The sequence below is a fragment of the Cheilinus undulatus genome, linkage group 6, assembly GCF_018320785.1.
Source record: "Cheilinus undulatus linkage group 6, ASM1832078v1, whole genome shotgun sequence".
Lineage (NCBI taxonomy): Eukaryota > Metazoa > Chordata > Actinopteri > Labriformes > Labridae > Cheilinus > Cheilinus undulatus.
This window is the reverse complement of record NC_054870.1, coordinates 27,965,983-27,978,298: the sequence shown is the minus strand read 5'-3', so window position 1 is coordinate 27,978,298 and position 12,316 is coordinate 27,965,983. Positions and strand designations below refer to the sequence as shown.

Below are 12,316 nucleotides of genomic sequence, written 5' to 3'. Positions count from 1 at the left end.
TCTCCAACCTTTCCCATCCAACTCTCCAGTTTCCCCACATTCCTCGGGTGGCCTTTCTCTGTGTGTGGGTGCTTGTGTCAGAGTCTGTATGAGATAAAGAAAAGCGAGTGTGTGTACTCTGACCCTCTACGACCAGTTAAATTACCTGAACCAGGCTCTGTAACTCATTAGGTCTGTCTGATAGAGCGCTGAACCGGCACGGGATAGTTTCAGACTTCCCTTAACAGATTTGAATAATGTCTTATAGAAAACGCTCCAGTTTGGAGCTAGGGGAATGCACCAGGAACCCGGGCTTTCAGGATGCGGACGGCGGGGAGTCTGTGGCAGAAAATGCAAGCGAAGTCCCCGCGGAGAAGCAGGAGTCCACCTCGGTGAAGCTGGACGGGGGCCTGCCCGAGGAGGAGTACACGCAGATTAAACCGTACGCCGGAATGCCTAAGGAGGTACTGCTGCTGTACTCCTCCCAGGCCCGGTACCGAGTGCCCCGGGAGATCCTGTTCTGGCTGACGGTGGCCTGCATGCTGGCGCTCGTGGCGCTTACGATCGCGGTGATTGCGCTGTCCCCGGGATGTCTGAGCTGGTGGCAAGCGTCCCCGGTGTACCAGGTGTACCCGCGGTCCTTCAAAGACTCCGACGGTGATGGAGTCGGTGACCTTAAAGGTAAGATGCCACTTTGATCCTCTGTTTAATCGCATACAGATCAAAGGGATTGGGAACTACTTTTTTTTAACCTTTTTTGATGACATTTACAAAAACATGATAAATGGAGACAACACATTCATCTGCCTTCAAACTTACAAGAGAAAATGTTCCAGACTTTCTGGCTGTTTGTTCATCAGGACGAGATTAATACAATAGCTACATACTGGAGGGCCTAGCCTTTCTATTTATCTCAGATTTTTTAACCAGTGAGACCTCATTTAGATCAAGAATATCAATTACAAGAATGTCCTGACCAAGACAGGCGGCAGCACATTTAACAGAGTTACAGACATAAAACATAGCAGTAACAAACACAGATCAACCAATCTTGAGTCACTTAAGTGATTAGTCAAAACATCTACAACCTGAGGCATCATCCTCAAATGCCTTCAATCTACTTTTAGAATTATTTAAAGAGACCGGCTCCCTAAGTAGCGCCCTGTCTCTGGCTCCTGGCTGCAGGAGCAGTGTACCTCAAATTCCCTTTACTCATTTCAAGACGCACTTTGGTCTCAGATACACTATAAGCCCTGATGAGTTGAATTTACTTAAAAAAAATGGAGGAAACCTGTTGCTCTAAAAAATTTAAGTAATGTACAATGAAAACTTGAGTAAATTATACTTAAGTTTTTAAGTACAACAAACTAAATGCCAAGTTGATTTAACTTTAAATCTCTTGCAAATCTTTGTCAGTGGTAATTCATCTCCCATATTGTTAAATTTAACACCTAAGCTGAGTTTATATAGTTCTCCCATAGTGATACATCATAGCATTAAAGTGTTATTTACCAAACATGAAGGTGTTTTTAATGCCATAGTAATTGCTTAAGTTTACCACTCAGACAACTTCAGACACTTCAGTCGTGTCTATCTAAATGGGACTTTGCATAGAAGCAAGATGAGAAATGTGATTATTAGAGCAATTTGGACATTAAAATATGTATAGTTTGTCCGCTTCACCTCAAACGGGATAACATTATTATTTTTACGTTTTGTTAAATAAGTTTGGACACCACCTTCAGATAACATTTCTAGTTTGTGGGGTTGCTGAAATTCTTATTTCACGAACTAATCCCTCTTAAAATGTGGGAATTATATTGATAAAACTATCCATGACTCAAGCTATCAGCTCTTCAGTTTGGTAAATGTCAAGTTTTGAATTTATGATGAATTAATATTGAAAGAATTACATCCCAAATGCACTTAAACATTGAACAGCATGTTTAAAACACTGTTGTTAAAGATATTTATTTAACTTTGTCACGTTATTAGTACCACAAACAAAGCAACAGGTACTGAGCATTACAGAAAATATTATTTAAAACATTCAGCTCATTTAACTTTATTGATTTAACAAAAATAAAGCAGTATCTATTGCAGCAATTATTTAGAACAACCACTGTTGATGCTAAATCACTTCAGTAATCCCTTGGAAGAATTGCATTTTGATGTACTAGAATACATGTATTTAATGTACTTCCGCTTTAGCACCGAAAGTTTCACCCATATTTAGATTTACAGTAGCGGCCCCAGGAATAAGGTGGATAGGGATTTTCTCTTTAATAGCTTGCTGTATGGTGATGAAATTTCCCTTTTTAGGGGATGTGGTGGTCTGTGATTAAGTCAATGAAGGGTTTGAAACTGTTGGTGGAAAGTATGTGGTAAGGTTTATTGACTCCTTTGTCTTTCCATTTGCTCTAATGTTGACCTTGTAATAACAGTGGTTGTTTTACTGATGTTGCTGTATTAATCTGAAATAGTTTTGTGCGTGTTTTGAAGATCTTAAATTATGCTTCTATTTGGCAATGCATGAACCCTTTTTGGGAATGTTTCCATAAAATCTAGACATTTTGTATCAGTGTTTAGGCTTTATTACATACTTTCTTCCCGTCTATGCTTATAGAAGGATCAAACAATTTGCTTATGTGCTGGCAACCACGGGAAGAATAAGAGTAAAAGAAATTAGCTAACTGTAGGCCATCTCTTGTGTCAGTATAAGACATCCTTCAATAAGAACATCTTGCTTTTTCCCCATGCCATATAAAGGTTGAGATCATTTTGTGTAGATGGTCAAACCATAGTGTTAAAGAAAATGACTTAATCTGGTGATGCCTTCTCTCTTTCCATACAGACATTTTATCAGTTGAATCTAGGTCTGGGCTTTAAAGAGCACATATTATGCAAGAATCACTTTTTCAGGTTTTTCTAACAAAAAATATGAGCCCCTGGCCTGTCCACCATCCCCTCAAATACCAGAAAAGTCCATTTCCTTCCACCTTCCAGAAAATGTGTGCTGAAACAAGCCGCTCTCAGATTTTCCCCTTATGACTCGTGGGGAGTATGCACCACTCCCAGGTTTGGTTGGCCCTCCCCGCTTGAAAGAAAGTTCCAACCTCCTCTCCTGATTCTACTCTCAGCTGACAGCTGAGATGTTGGATAGGTCAGTGGGTTACCCTGCTGACTTTGATTTGGAAGATTGATGGTTCAAGTCCCAGTCAGGTCCTTAACTTTGGATAAAAGTGTCTGTAACATCAGGAGTGCTACGTCCATTTTCTGAGAGGGGTGTGGTCAGGAGCGGGGTGAGACAGCTCATTAACATTTAAAGCCACAGACACAGAAACAGCTCGTTCTGAGAAGGGCTGAAACAGAGGGGGTTTAAGACATGCAAAAATCCTATACTAGAGTGTTTTTTCAGAAACAAACTTCATAGGCATGTTTGGGGACCTCTGAGACCAGTATAAACTTGTCTTAAAAGGGTGAAATATGTCCCATTTAAAGCAATGCCTTCAAACCATTTTCATGCAGTCAGATCTTAAGCCAGCTGTCAGCTACCCTCAGATTAACGGGTTCCTGTTTGGTCTTTGGATCCGGTAAAATTTTTCCTCATATCATGCAGGCCCATAAATTTGGACTTCACTGGAAACAGTCATGCACTGCTCCTCTTCACTTCTATGGTGTTTTTGGTCTTACAGGAATTCTCGAGCAGCTGGATCACTTCCAGTATCTAAACATCAAGTCAATCTGGATCAGTCCTTTCTACCGCTCTCCTATGAAAGACTTTGGTTATGATGTGGAGGATTTCTGTGACATTGACCCACTATTTGGAACCATGAAGGACTTCGATGATCTTCTGGCTGAAATGCACAACAAAGGTGTGAACATATAGTACACATTTTAGGCTTGTGGTGGGAGATCTGTTTGTTTTATGTCTTCTACTCACCCTCTCTGTTTCTCCCAGGTTTGAAGCTGATCATGGATTTCATTCCCAATCATACCAGTGACCGCCACCGCTGGTTCAACCTGAGCCGGACCAGAGATCCTCACTACACTGATTACTACGTCTGGACTGACTGCAATGCATCCTTTCCAAAGCCTAATAACTGGGTTTGTGCTTGAACTAGTTTTCTCTATCTGTTATCACAAAGTTAGTTCAATCAGGAGAGACTTAATACGAGCTTAACAGTAATTGGTGGTGATGATGAGGGATGCAGGATCAGATGAGAGGTAGACCTCTGAGAACCTGGACTGGGACACAATAAGGTTGTTTGGAAGAGACTAAGTTTTGCAGGATGAGATGAGCAGAAGCCCGCAGTGATCATCCACACTGAAATGAAAGGCTAATTCTGAAAGAGAGGTGAAAGATTTAAGATATAACAAGGGCATGGTGATTTTTCAAATGAGGCTGTGGCAGGATCGGATCAGCTCACTACTTGAGAGTGAATGTTCACAATCAGCTGATCACCAGAGCAGGAAGAGAGGAAGAACTGAAGAAGGGGGAGACATGACTGAGTGATAACTAATGAATGAATGGAGACAGGCTTTCTGCTTGAACTTCCGCTGAGCTCAATTTTTATGTCATCTTAACCTTTCCTCGTATTCCATTATCTTTTCTTCCAGGTGAGTATTTTCGGGAATTCGTCATGGACTTATGATGAAGTCAGAGGACAGTGCTACCTACATCAGTTCCTCAAGGAGCAACCAGATCTGAACTTCAGAAACCCGAATGTCCGCCAGGAAATGATAGTAAGAAACAATACCACACACGCTTTATCAGTATTATCCTTAAACAGTATGTCTTCTCTCCTCTCCCACTATTACTAACTGTGTTACTGATGGCAAATTCACTTATATGACACTGTTTAATCTTCATTTGATCTTATACTTTAGGATATTATTCACTTCTGGCTGGAGAAAGGGGTGGATGGTTTTCGGATGGATGCAGTCAAACACATCCTGGAGGCTGTACACTTGAGGGATGAACCACAGGTGGATCCAAACATGCCCCCAGTGAGTAGTAAATCTCCAGACCTTATAATATCCCACCTCAATTTATATCATCCTCCTCTTGGGGCACAGGTTTAGCTAGTTGGTGGAGCAGGCACCCTATATACAAAGGAGAGTCCTCCCTAGTCCTCATCACCCCATTCATTCTCCCTGCATTTCCTGTCTGTCCTCTGCTGTCCTATCAAATAAGCTCCCCAAAATCTTTGACTACCCCTCTTTTAAGCCCATTTTATTTCATGTGAGTCCAAGCCTTAGGTTTAGTTGAGTTCAGTTTATTCAGCCACTGCAAAATTCTTGAATCTCACACATTTAACATGATCAGTCTGTATTATTTGACCTTGAGACAATTTGTTAATCAACAAAAAATGAAGCAATGATTTGAGTTGTTAACTCATCATTACAGCTATTTGCTTGAATCAAGAGATGAAATGATATTTTTCTATTATTATTCTATTTTAATGGAGTGGTTTGGTTTTGGACTCTGGAAAAAAGCAACAAAAAGACAGCACTTACCTTGGGCACTGTGCTACTCATTAACATTATTTTTCACCTTTTATATACAAACACTGATATGATTTATCATGAGAATGACCTGCAGATAAAATAAAAATAGTAGCATCTGATTGGCTCTGTGGTTAATTCTATTTGGTGCCAAGATTCTTCTTTTTTGATAAGTTAAAGAAAATGGTTTAGTAATAGATAAACTATCAAAGAAATGTTAAAATGTCTCTCTTACTTGAATGGTATTTCAATCATGTCAGTTTGCCCTCGTTGAATGAAAGCATGCCTTTTGTTATTGCACCAATAAGCTCTCTTCACAGGGCATCTCCTCTTTCACCAAGATCAGCAGATTAAAATTCAGATAAGCTAACTATCTGTTATGTAACATATAAATGTGTTATGGTTTTATTTTCCTAGATTATATAATGTGTATCAGTAGTCAGTCATTAGCGCTGCACTTCCTACTGTCGTGTTGCTGGTTAAAAACATCAACAACATCTGAGTGGGAGAGTAAGTTACACACATATGATGTTCATCATTTATCTCTGGGCTTCAGTGTCAAGTTTATCTAGTGCTCTTCTTGATGACAGACTGTTCATTAACTCAGAGGACATTTTTCACCCATGAACTTACATCATAACATAAAAATGTTTATTAGCAAAGTGTCATGTTTAGCTGGAACAAGTAGTCCCATGGGCCTTATTAACTAATATCTTCCTAAGATGGTTTCTGAATTTGTTCTTAAGATGATCCTCAGAAATGCTGAAATCCTGTGTTCTTAAATGGTGCAGGTGGAAGCGTGTGCCTGTTTCTTTTCAAAACAGGAAGAGAAATGTCATTTATCAAGTGCAAGAGACTGCAGGGCCGTGTGAACACACAGTGGATTGAAAAATGAAGTGGAGCGTTGTCAGGAACGCTTACATTAAAATCAAAATATGATTACACACTGTATGGAAACTAACAAAAATACTTGTGCTTAAAATGATGACCCAACAGACTGATTAAATGACATGTTATGTAGTAGCACAAGAAATGGAAAAAAATGTAATTTTGACAGCTACATCCTCAGTAATATCAGATATCTTACTGTAATGTAAAAAATATTCACATCAGATTAGGTGAAAGTATGATGGCAAAAAATAGCTGCAAAGAAAGGCTGATCATTTTTTCAGCAATATGACCTTTTGACAGAACATTTATTTATCTAAAAGCTGGTGCTTTCAAATAACAGGATGTGACAGAAATCTCATGAATGCCTGTGCTTGGGTGGTTTGTTTGTTGTCCTGAATAAGTGTTTTATTTTAGACATACTTTTTAAAAAATTATGTCAAGTGCTTTATTTTATATAGTACTAGACAGAACTTTTAGGCATGTTTGGGCCAAAAATTGAGGCTGTAATAAGGCATGCAATGGCGAGTAAGCCGCCTGAGGAGACCACTGGGTGGGAGGGAGGATTAACAAAACCCTGGTCATGCTCTGGATGTCCTTGCATATTAACAGGGACATGGGAAAATAATCTGTTGAAAAAATAACAAAGTCCACACTTTTAAGGCAAAATAAGGGGTGGATGTGGTGAGTAAGCACAGACTGGGGTACCGTCCGGGCAGGTAGTAGTTGCCACGATCCCCTGGTTGTACTGTGGATGTTCCAAGGACCTGAAAACTGCCAGTGGTCTGCAGACTTATCACCAGGGGTTGAAAAGACCTGGACAAAAGAGATGCCTTTGAGCTTGACCTTGGCTGCCACCACACCCTCTCCATCCTTCATGTTTTATATGCCTACAACTTATGCACATTACAATGTATTGTAACATTTTGCTGCATATATGAAACATAAAAAAGTGCTATATCGATAAAAACAAAACACATCTTTCCCTAGCACTCAGACATATGTAGGAATGCTCTGAAGTGTTCTTCGATTTTGTTCTTATCTACAAACAAATACCTGATAAGAAACCTTTGGTGAATATCAGAATTTTTTTCTAAACTCTAAGTGGGTTTTAAGAACAAAGTTCCTCCTAAAAGAACAGTTGGTGAAGGAGGCTCATTGGGATTTCTTCCAAAGCAGAATAACTCTTAAGTACTCAGACTATCTGTTAACTGTTAGTTCTTTCTAAGTAATATCTCACTACAAGTTTTATATTGTTGCTTGAACATAACAGGAGTCACTGTCAGGCATTATACATTGACCCTCAGGTGATAAAGAATTTATTTAACTCGTTGCCGTAGCCTTGAGAATGATTCAGCCAATCATGAATGAGCAGCTATCTGTGTATCTGTTCACTCACTGTTTTAGTGATTTAGTGTAAGTTATAAAGCAACTAAAGGAGCAGGTTTACTCAATGTTAGATGAGTTGTTTACACACGTGGCTGCTGCTGTGGCCACAGTAAACAGATTCATGATTTGGTCCTGTAGGTGTTCTGAGGTTCTATGTTGTTCATTTTTTTATTTTTTTGTTTATTGATTCTACAGTAGAGGCAGCTTAAAGTGTGAAGCACAAGACAAAATTCCTCAAAGGGACATACAGTGAGGTGTATGGTACATTTCCACATCATATTGTAAAGCATTTATTGTACAAAAACACTTACAGTAAGGGAATTAAGAGATGTGTCAATGTCCACAGTTAAAGCTGTTTTACAGCCTACCTCACGTTAGTCTTTAAGGTCACCCAAGGGACATTTTGGTTGACATTTCCCCAAGGATATACCTCAAATACACCGCTTTCCACATTATTGTGCAAATGACATTTTTTCTCTTATTTTCCTAAATATTAATGCAAATGACAGAATATTTTTCAAGTCATCAGCCATTAGAGCATAATTCAAATGTTTTTGAACAAATGTCATAATGATAACTGTTAGTTTTTTTTTTAATAAAAACCTCAAAATGCACTGTTCCACATTATAATGCAAAACAGAGTTTTAAAAAGTTTTATAGGTTGTAAAGAACTGAAAATGGTCATTCATTAAATTTGCAGCATTAGGTCATATTTACTGAAATCAAAAGCTATTTCAATCAAAAACATCTTAACAGGCAAAGTCACATGTTAGCATAGGGGCCCTTCTTTTCAATCTATTCTTTTAGGTACCAACAAAATCTTAAGAATTTTCAACATTTCTTAAACAGCTTCCTTGATTGATCACTTCTTTACTATTATCATTAAACTCAAAAGTCTGTTATTGCTTGGCCTTTACTCCTTGTGTCAGGTTTGTTGTTATTTTCACATGTGCTGGGACTTAACCCTGTGCTTCAGCCTGAAATATGAGGACATTCACATCCAATTTCCCTTAACCCCCTGTGGGCAGAAAAGAAAACAGTTGCAACGTCTTACTCCACGATAATGAATTATCCCAGACCCATCAAAGCTACAGTAGTGATTAATTTTTTTACTCCTGACATTTCAGGAGTTGGTAACTACAGAGTGGGACCTTTACCATGACTACACCACCAGTCAGCTGGGCCTGCATGACCTGCTGAGGGAGTGGAGGGATGAGCTGGACACCTACAGCCGGGAGCCTGGCAGATACAGGTGCAAAAAACTCATTCTCAGTGTTTATTAACAGTTCTGCAATTCTAAAAAAGAAAAAAAAATAGTCATAATTGTATCTGATTTTTTTTAAATGTTTACTTCTATCAAATCATGGTCATGTAGGTTGACATAAACACCAAGAGTAAATTGGAGTTAAATATGTTGTACTTTATCATGAACCCAGCATTGTGGTACATCCCTAATCATAGTGTATGATTACATTGCTACTTTTTAATTTTAGCTTATCGTACCCTTTTTAGAGCTTAAATGAGGGTCGTACAGAACAACTTGTGTGAACGAGTTAACAAGAATCAGGAGTATGAAACTCATGAGGATCATTTCCCTTGTTTCATGAACAAATTTTCTTGTTCCACTCCAGGTTCATGGTATCTGAGTCATATGATTACCACGAGGTGGAGAAGACCATGATGTACTACGGCACTCCACAGATTAGAGAAAGTGACTTCCCCTTTAACTTCTACCTTCTGGACCTTCCTCAGAACACCAGTGGCCTGTGGGCTCAACATCTGGTCGAGCTGTGGATGGCCAACATGCCAAGGGGAAAATGGCCCAACTGGGTGGTGAGTCACCAGTCAGTCACAGTCAAAACTGAACATATTCATGTCTTTGCTCCTTATAAATGAGGCCGACATGTAATAAAAAGTACTAACCCCCTTGGATCTTTCACCCTTTTATTGATCTTTATAAATCAATCATGGTCAATATAATTGGGCTTTTTTGACAAATTAAAAGAAAAAACATTCAATGTCAAAGTGAAAAGAATGTATCTACAATGTAGTGTCAATTAAGTTAAATATGTAATGTAAAGTAAGTAATTCACCATTTTTAAAGAAGCTGACTAAATTCAAATAGGGTCCAGCTGATTGGTGCTAGTAGTCTCCCAACTACGAAGACAGGGACCACCCGAGTGCAATGAATGTGTCGCAAGTGACTGCAGTGTAATGACAGCTATGTCTAGAAGGTCCAGTCCCTGGTTAATCAGTATTCCTGGCTACAACATGAAGACAAAAGAACACTCCAAGCAACTCAGAGAAAATGTTACTGAAAAATGTTAGTCAGGGGGTGAATACAAAAAAATAAAAAATTCCAAGGCACTGAACATCCCCCAGAGTACACAGATCTGTAAATCTGCCTAGATCAGTCCATCTTCATAAACTGAATGACTGTACAAGAAGAAGACTAGTGAGAGAGGTCACCAAGACACCAATGACTACTCTGAAGGAGTTACAAGCCTCAGCAGAAGGGAGAGCTGCTGTGATTGCAGCCAAAGGTGCTTCTACTAAATACTGACATTTAAAAGAGTGTGAATATTTGTGCCATCACTTATTTTACATTACATATTTTAGTTTGACATTACTTTGTAGAAATCTGTTTCCAGTTTTACATTAAATAGGTGTTTTTCTATTTTATTTGTCAAAAAAGCCTAATTATATTGGCCATGACTGATTAATAAAACCAATGAAAGGGTAAAACAATCAAGAGGGTGAATACTTTTAATAGGCACTGTATGTTGCCATCCCAATATTAGAAATTGCCCCATCAAATCAGGGCTCCCTTTAAAAATTAAACTATATACTGCTTGGTCAGTCCTTCTATCTTGTTTAATTACACAGATTTCTCCTATTTGTTAACAGTCCTTCACAACCATGGGATGACTGATGTAAACAACTCAATTTGAAATTATTAAGATAATAATTTGAAGATGGTAGTATTTAACCCCAGATAAAAACCCTGACCCCTTGAACTATGAAAATGAGTACAAAAGCACTCCTGTGCAATATAGAACAAAGGCTGACACATTTTTCTTTAATTACCATCAACATGTAGATGCAGTCATTTGCACCTTACAGGTAACCAAAAAATTTTTAGTTCATTTCTCCAGAGATAGGATACAATTGGGTAAAAGTTTCTGTTTCAAAGAAGGGTGTTTGAAGTGTCAGCTTAACTGACCTCTCCAGGAAAGAACAAGTCAGCATCAAACCACTCTGATTGTTTCAGTAACATTTATTCCTCTGTGACACCAAAAACTCTGAAGTTATTCATCTCAGCTGGTCTCAGGTTTCTCATTCATTTCATCAAAATATAAATATTGATCCCTATCGTTTTCAGTTCACTTTTATGCAGCCTATCTCATCTCTCCACCTCCCTTTGCATTACTCTTATCTCCCTATTATCAGGTTGGAAACCATGACAGGCCTCGAATTGCCTCCAGTACTGGTCCAAACTATGTTCGTGTCATAAACATGCTGCTGCTGACCCTCCCAGGCACACCTACCACGTACTATGGCGAGGAGATTGGCATGGAGAACATTAACATCACTGCCAGTCAGGTGCAGGACCCTGCTGGCAGATACAATACAGTGAGTACTGAGAAAACATTTACTCACTTTTAAACCTGTGCAAAGTAGAGAAGTTCAAGAGAGAAAAATAAAACAAGTTTGAATTGTGTGCTTTCAGTTTTGATTAAGTACAAATTTTCAATCAAATTTACCGCAGAGTCTCAGTCGGGATCCTCAGCGTTCTCCAATGCAGTGGAATGATGACATGAATGCTGGCTTTAACAACAAAAATAACAAGACCTGGTTACCTGTGCATCCTGACTACAGTACCGTCAATGTGGAGGTATAGAACTGTTAAAATAATGAATGGCTCTGGAGAAACTTCTGCCCTGGTATCTTTATTTCAATTTTATTTTTTGCATCCCTTTGCCATTCTCTCTCCTTTAGGTTCAGAAGAAAGAGGAAGGCTCTGTTTTGTCTCAGTACCGCTTCCTGAACACCCTGCGTGAGTCAGAGCTCCCACTACATCGTGGTTGGTTCTGCTATGCCCATGTGGATTCCAACATCTTATCTTATATCAGAGAGATGGACGGGCTTGACCGAGCTTTCCTCATTGTACTTAATTTTGGCAATAAAACTGTCACCACAGATCTCTCTTCCATTCACGAGCTACCAGACCAGCTGGAGGTGGTGATGAGCACAAACCATGTCAACAATGGCAAGGTGATGCAAAAGTCTCGTATCCTGACAGAAGAAGGGGAGGGTTTGGTGATTCAGTACTCCACATATACTCGCTTCCATCCAAACCATGCTGAAAAGTGCTACATCTCTGAGAAAGCATGCTATCTGAATGTCATGGATATACTTTATAAATGCTGATACAAAAGGACAATGGTATTGAAATATTAAAGTTTCAGGTCATTACTATCCTTCTTTGGTGTCTCCTCTGTATGGATTTTATATCTCATAATAAATAAGACCATTACAGATACAATCATAG

The 12,316-nt window shown here is 39.0% G+C and overlaps 1 protein-coding gene across 1 annotated transcript; it reads left to right on the top strand.

Annotated features, from left to right (window-relative positions):
- Positions 1-83: 83 nt before the first annotated feature.
- slc3a1 (solute carrier family 3 member 1) lies at positions 84-12,307 on the top strand. Its single transcript, XM_041788656.1, has 10 exons — positions 84-660; positions 3,675-3,854; positions 3,941-4,086; positions 4,600-4,725; positions 4,870-4,989; positions 8,892-9,016; positions 9,396-9,597; positions 11,215-11,397; positions 11,534-11,659; positions 11,764-12,307. Exons 1-10 carry the CDS (start codon positions 237-239, stop codon positions 12,193-12,195), a joined length of 2,064 nt encoding a protein of 687 aa, XP_041644590.1. The 5' UTR covers positions 84-236; the 3' UTR covers positions 12,196-12,307.
- The last annotated feature ends 9 nt before the right edge of the window (positions 12,308-12,316 follow it).

Bases quoted from the DNA above. Each gene is read 5' to 3' on its own strand.
- slc3a1 (XM_041788656.1), top strand. From the start codon at position 237: ATGTCTTATAGAAAACGCTCCAGTTTGGAGCTAGGGGAATGCACCAGG. The intron at 4,726-4,869 runs GTAAGAAACAAT...CTTATACTTTAG, and splicing joins ATGTCCGCCAGGAAATGATA to GATATTATTCACTTCTGGCT. The intron at 9,017-9,395 runs GTGCAAAAAACT...GTTCCACTCCAG, and splicing joins CGGGAGCCTGGCAGATACAG to GTTCATGGTATCTGAGTCAT.